Here is an 11,564-nt window from a genome sequence, read left to right on the forward strand (position 1 = left end):
ACGCCCGTTTACACGATCCGCTACTCGGAAAATCTGACTGGAGCCGCCTCGTCCACAAACCTGAGTGGTTTATTTCCTCCTGCAGGAAACGGCACCAGATCAGACCATCAGGGTAGAGATTTACCTCATCTCCCAATACATTACATTTTCCACCTAAACTTTACAGGTTTTTTAGTTTTTATTTGCACCGTATTTAAACCAAATCACACATGTTGAATATCAGGGTTTTTACAGTGAATCTATTAATAAAATCAATTAATGTGAGAGGGAACATTGATGAAGTTATGTTAAGCACCAGTTTAAGTCGTATGATCCAGTAATTTTAGAATATTTTTCACCATTTCTGTTCAGAAAAAAATGTTAGCTATCAGAAATCCTCAGGATTGCAAATCACTAACAGGCTTTTAGTTGAATAGAATCAGAGTCATTAATGTTTAAATCTGTTTGTTATTAGAGGTGATTTTAATTCGGCTTCATAATGTAAACGCTGTGAAATAATCTTCTATGGCTGACGGGAGTGAACTCTTCATCCTCGGCTCTGAGCGAGGAAACAGGAAGTTTGAATAAAATATAAAGATCCAGATTTTTATTTTATTGCTGAAAATGACAGCGTTTGGTTTTGTCGACTAACTTCCCTGTTTTTTTTTTTTCGCTTTTAAACCATAAACTTCTGTTAATCAGAATAAAGCTGATTTTAAGCATCTCTCTTCCTTTTCTTCTTGTCTTATTCTGTATTTCATTCATATCTTTCTTTTTACTGTCGTTTCTTCTGGTTTCGTATCATTCTTTATGTCCAACCTACCTTTCTTCTGTTCCTCTTTTGATATATCTGTTTTTGTTTCTTTTTCTCTTCTCCTTACTTTCCTTTTTCTACTTCTCTTTATGCTCTAGCTTTATTTTCTCATCATGTCCTTCCTTCTCTTTCTTTTATGGCTTCCTGATGTTCTACTTTATTTTCTCTCTTTCTGTTCCTTTTCTTGCTTTGCTTTCCTTCAGTCTTCTTGTCTTTTTGTTTTTTGAACTTTTTCCTTCTGTCCTTTTTTTCATTTGTCTTTTCTACCCCTTTTCTTTCTTACTTTGTCCTTTTTCGTTCTTTCAATTTTTCTTTTTCTTTCTCTCACTTTCCTTTATTTCCTTTCTGTCACTTTCTGCTTTACTTTCCTCCCTTTTTCTTCTTTTTAATATATATCCTGACTTTCTCTTTGCCCTTTTTCTTTTTGTTTTTTTCTGTTACTAATTTCTATCCTTCCTTACTAATCTTTTCCTCCATCCATTTTCTAACATCCTTGTCCCCAGTGGGGTCGGGAGGTGCTGGTGCCGATCTCCAGCTAACGTTCCGGGCGAGAGGCGGGGTCACCCTGGACAGGTCGCCAGAGACAGACAGGACAAACAACCATGCACACACACACTCACACCTACGGAGAATTTAGAGAGACCAATTTACCTGACGGTCATGTTTTTGGACTGTGGGAGGAAGTCGTAGTACCTGGAGAGAACCCACGCATGCACAGGGAGAACGTGCAGAAAGACCCTGGGCCGGGAATCGAACCCAGGACCTTCTTGCTGCAAGGCAACAGTGCTACCAACTTTTCCTTTTTTCCATTTTTTTCTTCTTTTCTTTAAGTCCTTCAGTTCTTCCCACTGTATAAATGTTAATAGTTCAGAGTTCACTTCAGTTTTTTTAGAATTAAAAACTGAAGTGAACTCTGAAATGTTGATTCTGGAAAAGTCCGAAGTCTCTTAATGAACGATTGGAGTAAACAACCAAATAAACATTATTATTTGGGCTAATCAGCAAAATAAACCTAATTTTAGTGAACAGAAAAAATAACTTTTAGCATTTCAAATTCAAAGTTGAAGTGTGAAGATACTGAGTTTAACCTCCAGCTAGAAAAGTGAAAAGCAAACTGCGTTTGTAGAAAATGGATTATCGCTCCTTGTTTCTGTGTGTCTGCAAACTTCCCAAATGTGTTTGAACTCGCCTGCCGCCGGCAGCTTGAGGGCTCCGGCAGGTGTGACGGCGCCTGAAGAAACTTGTCTTTTCACTCCGTCTTCTCTGAGCGTTTTCCTGCTCCGCCCCACGCCGTCCTGCCCCGCGCAGCGCCGCTCTGAAGCTCGTTTCGTTTGTGGCTGATCGGATCCCAAGGCGCAGGCATGCATGAGGACGCTTTGCATGACTCACCGGATAGGAACGCTTGGCTTTGTTTTTGCAGCCTTCATGTCGGGGTGTGTGTGTGTGTGCGCGTGTGTGTGTGTGTGTCGTTTGTTTAATGAGTGTTTCAATAGCATTAGCAACACTGTACTGAATATTTCCTCTGTTCTTTTGGGGACATTCTCGTCAAACACACACAGTATTTGGAAGTAGTAGCAATATATGAAGTTGTTTCTTTATTTAGTTCATTTTTAGGTCGTAAACATTTATACCCAGGGTGTCCATAGTGAGGCCCGGGGGCCTTTTGTGGCCCTTAGGTTGATTTTCAGGGTCCGTACTGGTGACTAAAGTCCTGAAAATACTTGAATTTAAATTAGGTGTGTTTTTTTTTTTTTTTTGTTTATTTTGCTGTTTCCATTAACCTTCATGCGTCTTTGTTTGTTTTTGTCTCTTTGCTTCTGTTGATGTGGGTGAAACTGTGGCAACCTTCATCTGGCCCGCTCTCACACTGCAAAAACACAAAGTCTTACCAAGTATTTTTGGTCTAGTTTCTAGAGCAAATATCTTAGTACACTTGAAATAAGACAAAACTTACTTACAAGTAACTTTTCAGTAACATACAGCTCTGGAAAAAATATATGAGGCCACTTAGAATTATAAGTTTATCTGATTTTACTTTTTATAGCTTTGAGTAAAATGAACATTGTTCTTTTATTCTATGAACTACTGACATGTCTCCAAAATTCAAAGCAAAAATTTAGTATTTATTTGCAGAAAATAACAAAAAAGATGCAGTGCTTCCAGACCTCAAATAATGCAAAGAAAACAAGTTAATATTCATTTAGAAACAACAATACTGATGTTTTAACTCAGAAATCAATATTTGGTGGAATAACCAGGAGGTTTTCAATGGGGTTTAGTGCAGTGGGCTCTTAGTTTTTCAGAGAACTGTATGAACTTGTTTTAAGTAAATAATTTTTTAATAATGATAAAAATAAATACTAGTTCCAGTGGCAAATTATTTCACTATAACAAGACAGTTTCCCATTGTTATAGTAAAATAATCTGTCACTCGAAGTAGTACTTTTTCATCAACATTAAGGAATTATTGTCTTAAAACAACAAGTCTTATTTCAAGTGAAGATGTTTGGATTAGAAACTAAACCAAAAATGCTCGTGTTTTTGCAGTGTCAAATCCTAAGTTAAATAGTTTCTATTGCAAATATCTCAGCACGCTTGAAATAAGAAAACTAACTTACAACTAACTTTTCAGTGAGTCTATATGAGCTTGTGTTAGGTCAATAATTTCTTAACAATAAAAATACTAGCTCAAGTTTAAGATTACTTTGCCATAACAAGACATTTTTCCCATGTTATAAGTGAAATAATCTGCCACTGGAACAAGAACGTCTTACCAGTATTAAGGAATCATCTACTTAAAACAAGCTCATATTTCTTACTGAAAAGTTGGTTTTGTCTCATTTCAAGTTACTTAGATATTTGCAGTAGAATATGGACCAGAAATATTTGGTGATTTCTTGTGTTTTTGTATCGCTGAGGCCTAAAAAGCCTCAGAGGTAATAAAACACGCAGCAGCTTCTCACTTCTGTTTCTCGCTCTGCTCTTCCAGGAATAACCGAGCTCTTCTTCCTGCGATCACATCTCACCGTCTGGACTGTCCTCCTCTACGGACGCTGCAGCTCGCCGCTCCACTCCCAAACATCACCTGCAAAACCAACGAACACACTCTGCATGAGAAGGACGCCAAGCTGCATCACCAACCAAACGGCCTCGTCCGATTCGTTTTTGTTTTTCTTTTAATGGTCCTGAATCCGAAGTAAACCTTCTGCTTTCACTGCCTTATTACCACTTTGATGCATTTTTATGATTGCTGAGGATAATTACTGTAGCAGCGTTTTATTTATGAGATAAAGCCATCACTCCAGGAACTTGTAATTGCTGTAGGCTGTACATGTTAGAGAGCAAACACTATTTAACCTCAATGTAGAAGAAAACCAAGCATTGCTTCACTCCCACACAGTGATTTTCCACCCGGTGCCACTGTACATATCAGAGCCTCTCCAGCAAAGCCGGCTTACGATGATCTTTTTAAGGTTGATTTGTGTCATTTGAATTCATTTCACTTTTATTGTCTTTTATTTTTCGCTTTTGTGACGTTTTGGTTTTTCCTCCCACTGGAGTTCCACTTTCGGCGAGGAAGACGAAAAAACAAAATGACTTTTTGACGTGCCTGTGCAGGCTGGGAATGTTTTGTTTTGTTTTTTTGTTTTTTTCCCAGGCCGGGGACGATCGGCCGCAGCACAAGCTCCACGTTGGCGTGGCGACGGCGCGGCCGCGGGGCGAAGGGCTCAGACGGCCGAGCTCCGCCCAAAGCCCAGAGAGAGAAATCGGTTATCCTCCCCTGACATCCACAGCTTTTATCTGCTCCTCTGTTTCACCTGCAGCCGCATTTTCCACAGCGTAGGGGAGGAAAACGGAGACTGACGCATTTCTTGTTAATTTGCATTTTGCTCCTAAAATAATAAAGTGACCACAGTACAGCAGCTGGTGTTTCTGATTGCTTTCAGTCGCTCTGATTTCAGTCCGTTTAAACAAATCACTCGAATCTCGCAGAATAACCTGGAACTGGGGAAATTTGGGATATTGATTTTGCTCCTACTAGCTTATCTAGAGAAACTACTCATTACCTTTGATCAACATTATCAGAACAAGAATCCAGAGAAACCCCTATTTGCTTATAAATCACAAACTACTTATTCTTAAACATGGGGTTATACCTTTTTGTTTTCGTTTTTCTGCTTTTGCTCTTTCCTTTGGTTTGTTGTATTTCCTTCTAATTTATGTAAAACACTTTGAATTGCCTTGTTGCTGAAAATGTGCTAAAGAAATAAAATGACCTTACCTCTTTTCAGTTAATCTGTCAAGTTTATTTGTGTAGCACATTTCAGCAGCAAGGCGGTTCAAGGTGCTTTACATAATAAAAACAGAAAGTCACAGTTACAAACTAAACACCATACAATCAACAACTGAACAGACATAATGTTTAGTATTATGGCCGATTACCAATATTATATATGTTTCACAACAGTTTTGACACTTTGAAAAAACCAACCAGAAACAGATAAAAACGAATATTTGTTGTTCATATGCGTTTTATTTATCGGACCGATACCGATATGTTAAAAAATGGCCAATATCGGTCAATACCGATGCTGATGCCGATATATTGTGCATTCCTACATGGAACTATGAAATGTATTAGTTTATGCTAAAGTAACTGAGAAAGTTATAAAGCCTTATTATGTAAAATCGACCCTTTTTTTTAGCTTCACATTGTTTTATACTGTTATTCCTTCATCAAAGTGATGCTTTGATATTTTTCCATGGATGTTTTGAAATCCTTTTAGTGTCCACGGCAACCATTCACGTGTGCAAAACATCTCGACCTAGACCCAACTCCTTAGAGTTCCTTAGAGTTGCAGTTTCCAAGCTTCCCTCCCAGAGCAGCCCTCCCCCTCTCTGCTCCTTCAGACTAGCCAGCAGCAATTAGCAAACACCTGGTAGAACTGCACTTCTGCAGAGCTCACTATTATAACTACTTCTCAGTGAAACGCTGGTAAAAACATTGTTAAAGAGTTAATAGAGGAGCCATGTTGAGATTTCCTGAAGGTGGAGTTTCAGAAAGAGTAGGAGTTCTTAAAGAGATACAGACCCAATTTCAAGGCATTAAATTACAAGGTCATTTTTTAAGTCATTTTTTTTATATATATAGCATTTTCTTAACAGCTGAAGTTAATATACTTACTTTATTGTGCTATACAATTTGACTATGTATCTTGAAAATACATAACGCTGCCCCTTTAAGATGCCGCAGATCAAATGACTTCAATCTTTAAGAATAACGTTGAACTTGAATTATTAGTTTACGCTCAAGTAACTGATAAAGTTATAAAGCCTTAAACATAAATTACTGTTTCAGATGAGCAAGTATATGGCAGCAGAATTGCTGCGTTTTTATTATTGTAACTACGTGATGACGTCAACACCTTACTGAGCTGTCGTGTGCGAGCCAAAGAGTAGTGAATTGGTGAGAGGCGTCACACCAGGAGAAATTGGAAAGTTTCAAAGTACAATACACTTTTTATCATTTATCTATTTTAAGAAGCACCTGTTGTATTAACATCTAAACTGTTTCATATGGTTTTGGTTATCAAACAGAAGATTATATGAAACAGTTCGTTATGGAGTCATCATTTATACTCCCTGTTTTTTTGTGGGGTTTTTTTCATATCCCTCCCCCTTTATGGTGAATGTGGTGCTGTTTTGTTTTTGTGGATGTTTAGTTGTTAAACTAGGCCAAAAACAAACTTACTTTTTGTTTTGAAACATTCTTTAATCGCAATATAGATGAAAACAATCACCCATGTATGACTGCCTAGACCCAACCTAGCAATAAAAGTATTTAATATAATATAAATATCTCTTAAATGTGTGGAAATTCAGAAATAAAGAATATCTTTTAGAAAGGTCAGTCTTTTTATAAAGCGATAATTTTTAGTCTGTCATTTATATGCAAATGAGCTAATAAAACTCATCAATTCGCAGTAGGCCGACATTATAAATGTGTGGCAGCCTGAACACACCAGCTCCATGTTGAAGCACGGTGGTGGCGTCATCATGGTGGGGAGCAAGAACAGGGACAATCACCTTCCAGAAGGACAACAACCATAAATGGCTTAGAGTGGACCATGTTCATCTGTTTAAATGTCCTAGTCAAAGTACAAAGATACTTTGACTAGAATTCAAAGTATATTTGAATTCTAGTCAAAGATACTAGAATTCATGGCAAGACTTGTAAATTAATGTTTATGGATGCTTTCCATCCAGTCTGACAGCTTTATGTATTTTCTAGATGTTCAAAAGCTGGTGGATGCGTACCACATTTTTTAGTTTTCAGGCAAGAGACGTTTATTTGTGTATCATTTTTTGGCATGCAAACATATAACATGAAACATTGCAATTGTTATAATAAAGGAAACTCACAAAAAGTTGGAATACAGACAAAATAATTGTGTTTCGGTTTTTTAAAAAGCTCCAATCAGGGACTGGGTTTGTAAATTAGCCTGTGACTTGAAAACTTGCACACAAAACAACAGTCGCTTTGTTTTTAACATGTAATATTGTTGGTCATGTGGTCAGTGATTAAATAAACTGGAATTGTTTTGTTTCATTCTTTTGAACCGTCTCTCCTTCCACTTCACAACTGTGTTTATTTTTTGTTGGATTATCGCATAAATAATAAAATCTGCCATGGCTGTAACTTGGTAAATATAAAAGAAATTCAAGCGGTATGAACAGTTTTTGCAGGCGCTGTATTTTTTTCTAAATCAGAGTGATTCATCTGTCCACATATAGACGATCTTGTGGGTGCAGTACCCTCTCCGGAGCGTCAGGTGGCAGTAGAACGATGCTCCGTTTCCTGCGGAGCCGCACAGTCACAACAAGAGGAGGAAGAGGAAAAACGACAACTCTGGATCTGGATCGTCGTCGACTGTCTTGCGTGACAACACAGGGATCGTCCAGACTTTGGGTATTGGCGTTTTTTATTCTCCTCTCTCTGTCGTGTCGGAGCGCCGCGGATCGGCCGCACCGCCGCCCGGTTTGTAGCGGTACGTGCCCCGCGGTGTCGCCGCTGTCGGAGCGCTGCCTGTCGGGCTGCAGAAACACTAACCGAGGCTGGTTGGCTGGCCAAGATGGCTGGGCGCAGTGAAATGTGAAATACTCTCGCTAAGGTTGTTCCTTTCCTGCACGCAGCGTTGCTTGTCACGCAAACACTGGCGCGGAAATGCGCTGGTGGCCCGCAGAACAGTGCGTGTGTTTGTTTCTATTTGTGTTTTTATTTTTATTTTGATTAGCTTAACCAAGGCTCAGCTCGCTGTTGGGGCCTGTCGTATTTTCTCCTTTTCAGAGGCTTTTTGCATGATTGATTTAGCCACTTATTTTTCTTCTTCGCGTCTTATTTGTAAATAAAAGCACTTTTAGTTGCATGTTTCATCAAATGTTGCTTCTCAGTTTGTTTGTATTACAATTAAGAGGCATGCGAGTAGAGCTCCACCCCTCTGCTGTTGCATGCAGCCCTGATCTGGTGTGGAAATTAAAGCACGTCTTTAGTTTCTAATCACGTCGTAGCACCATTTCCACACCTAAACACACATAAAAAGGTTCGCAATGTTCATATATTACATTAAAAGTATTATTTTCTGCTGATTTTAAGCGGGTTTCTTCACCAAACAGCATAAAAACATCAACCTAAGTAGAATACAGGAAATGACGTAGGAAAAGGAAAACTCGGGATCACATCAGCTGAGTCCAAACTATTTATTGTCAGTGATTTCTCTGTTTTGTGTTAAAGATGCACCGATCTGACATTTCCTGACTGAGATTTAATTTCTGATTTTCTAAAGTCGGATGTCTCAACTAAATTTCAACTTGTACTCATAAAAACTAAGAACTTTATCCATGTGTTGTTTATAAACAAATAAAACAGCAACCGCAAATTATCTTTTGATTAAATAAATGATAAACATTGGAGTGTTTTTTTTAATTACTTCATTTCCTGCTGGATTTGAGATTACATCCTCCATCAAGGAACTTATTGCACATTTTTAAGCTTCTTTATGAATTTTACTTCTTAATTTTTCATCTCAAATGAATACTTTCATGCAGTTTTGTTAGTTAATGTATTTCATGAACGATACATTCACTCCTTGAATACTAACAATATGTTTTTTTCTGTTAGATGGGAGGTTTTCTCACTGTTTATTATGTACTGGATTTATATTTTAGCATTTGAGATGCTAAAGCTAACATATGGTGGTCAGAACATTATGATGGTTATAAACAAAAATGGAATTTTTATTACAACATCACAACGTCTCTCTACCCGGGTTTCTGTCCATACGGTGAAACAGATTTAAAGAGAAGTGACAAAGGCAAAGGAGGTGGATTAGCAGTGCATTTAATTTACTTTGTATTACTGTGGAGTATTGTGTCAGAAATTGAGCTGTTAGCATGACATGACAAATGTTATTGTATTTTAGTCAACTGTTTAAAAATGTTTGTATACTTGCATCTTTTAATGCATTTTTGATATTTTCAAAAATAGGCTTAAGTGATTAAATAAAAAAAGTCTGCAGAATGTGCCAATATTTCCATCCAATTAATCGGTTAATTATTGGTATAATCGATTACTAAGATTATCATTAGTTGTCATTAAAGGAGCAGTATGTATTTTGTAAAATCAACTTTTTTGCGTTTACATCATGTTATAAAACATACCTTGAGTGTTGCCTTGATTCTTTCATTTAATTATAATTTATAGTTTATTGATCTTTGAGAATGTGTTCTTGCACTATTATGCCATTGAAAATCATCTAAAGACAACAATATTATCGTTTATCGCAATAATTACTGGGACTATTTACCATCCAGCAACATTTGTTATGGTGACAGGTTTAGTACCGCCCCTTTAAGACGTTTGTGACCTGCGTCTCTGTCGCCTGCAGGTTGCTCCAGTTTGACCTGCACCATGTCTGATTTGCTGAGATACATTGACTACGACCACAAAGCCACCTTCCTGAAGATGCTGAACCAGCAGCGCATGGAGGGTGAGCACTGCGACGTGGTGGTGGTGGTGGAGAACATCGAGTTCCGGGCGCACCGCTGTGTCCTCGCCGCCTGCAGCAACTACTTCAAGAAGCTCTTCAAGAAGCAGAGCGACGAGGACAACTCCATCGTGGAGCTCGACTTCATCCGCTCCGACATCTTCGAGGAAGTGCTCAACTACATGTACACGGCGCGGCTGGCGGTGCGGAAGAAGGACATCAACATGATGATGTCGTCCGGACAGATCCTCGGCATCAACTTCCTGGACAACCTTTGCACCCAGAAGCGGGAGCTGACCAACATGAAGACCCGCGAGAACCAGGCGCCGGACGACCACGGCATGCGGGCGCAGGACGCCATCTTGAAGGAGCTCGCTATGGAGGAAGTGAGGAAGAACAGCTTCTACGACCAGGGGATGGACGCCATCGGCCCCGGCGGCTCCCACGTCTCGCAGCCGCACAGCTACAACACGGGGCTGGGGAAGGATCCGCACGCCCACGGCTGGGGGTCGTCGACCTCCGCCGCCGACATGAAGCTGGAGTACCTCCTCTACGGCCACCGCGACCACAACTCCTGCCAGAGCGCTGGCGCCAAGCCGCTCGACCACAACACCAAGAAGGAGCGGCTGCTCACCGCCAACCGCCCATACGGCTGCGAGCACTGCCCCAAAGCCTTCACCACCGCCGCGCACCTCAAGGAGCACCTGAAGATCCACTCGGGCTTCAAGCCGCACCGCTGCGTCGTCTGCGGCAAGGCCTTCATCCGGGGGCCCGACCTGAAGCGGCACGAGCGCGTGCACAGCAACGAGCGGCCCTTCGCCTGCCAGATGTGCGAAAAGGCCTTCAAGCACAAGTCTCACCTGAAGGACCACGAGCGGCAGCACCGGGGCGAGCGGCCCTTCAACTGCGGCTCGTGCGACAAGGCGTTCATCAAGGCGTCGGACCTGAAGCGCCACTGGAACACGATGCACAGCGCCAACCCACGCAGACAGATGTCACTGTCGCCTGCCACCTCCCAGCACGCCCAGGCGGAGGCTGCTGACCAGAGAGACTGGAAACTGGAGACCGGGCCACACTCGCACAACTCTGGGGACTGCTGAGCGATCCGAACACACACACACGCACACACACACACTGACATACAGGGGCATCTCAATAAATAGGAATATAATCAATAAGGTAATTTTATTTCAGACATATAATCCAAAACGTACAACAGAGGATGAGGGCCATTCTAAGAAAATAAAGAAAATTACGAGAATAAAGTCAATAATATTATGAATTTATTCTCATAATATTGACTTTATTCTCAAAATATAATTACTTTATTCTTGTATTATTTCAACTTTATTCTCGTAATTTTATTTTTTAGTCTTTTTCTCAATATGGCCTTTATACTCTATGTTTAAAAAAACCAATTCATTACACAGAATATTTTTAAATGTTAATTTCTGTTATTTTAGAGCACAGGTGCCAAACTCGAGGCCTGTGGGCCAAATCTGGCCCGCCAAAGCTATTTTTGTGGCTCTGCAAACTCAAGACTCGTGAGTTTAGAGGGCTACATAATGAAAATTTTAAGATAAATATTACTTCATCAGTCAAAAGAAATCACTTAATATTTGAGAAAATGTTAATTTTATTTTATCTTAAAAAGCACAAATGAAAAGCAGAGAAAGATATAATATTTTAAGTTTGTCAGTATGTAGTTTTATTAATACTTTCTATCA

General features: G+C 39.7%; 2 protein-coding genes across 10 annotated transcripts in view; both read left to right on the forward strand.

Moving 5' to 3' along the window:
* The window catches only part of epb41l3 (erythrocyte membrane protein band 4.1 like 3), a 64,993-nt gene extending 60,277 nt beyond the window's left edge, over positions 1 to 4,716 (forward strand). For all 8 annotated transcript variants that reach the window (XM_023335981.1, XM_023335984.1, XM_023335985.1 and 5 more), the window contains one exon: positions 3,783 to 4,716. Coding sequence is in view for 1 of the 8 variants with exons in the window: in XM_023335984.1 (XP_023191752.1) it covers positions 3,783 to 3,788 (6 nt within the window). In the remaining 7 variants the exon portion in view is untranslated. The remainder of the gene's footprint in view (positions 1 to 3,782) is intronic.
* Positions 4,717 to 7,625: 2,909 nt separating this feature from the next.
* Positions 7,626 to 11,148, forward strand: zbtb14 (zinc finger and BTB domain containing 14). 2 transcript variants are annotated; one of them, XM_023335761.1, is made up of 2 exons: positions 7,626 to 7,842; positions 9,739 to 11,148. In XM_023335761.1, the coding sequence occupies exons 1-2, from the start codon at positions 7,641 to 7,643 to the stop codon at positions 10,935 to 10,937; spliced, it is 1,401 nt and encodes a 466-aa protein (XP_023191529.1). In that variant the 5' UTR covers positions 7,626 to 7,640; the 3' UTR covers positions 10,938 to 11,148. The 2 variants fall into 2 exon arrangements, with proteins under 2 accessions (XP_023191529.1, XP_005802021.1); XM_005801964.2 differs by having other exon boundaries at positions 7,682 to 7,763.
* The last annotated feature ends 416 nt before the right edge of the window (positions 11,149 to 11,564 follow it).

Source organism: Xiphophorus maculatus, chromosome 6, assembly GCF_002775205.1.
Source record: "Xiphophorus maculatus strain JP 163 A chromosome 6, X_maculatus-5.0-male, whole genome shotgun sequence".
Taxonomy (NCBI): Eukaryota; Metazoa; Chordata; class Actinopteri; order Cyprinodontiformes; family Poeciliidae; genus Xiphophorus; species Xiphophorus maculatus.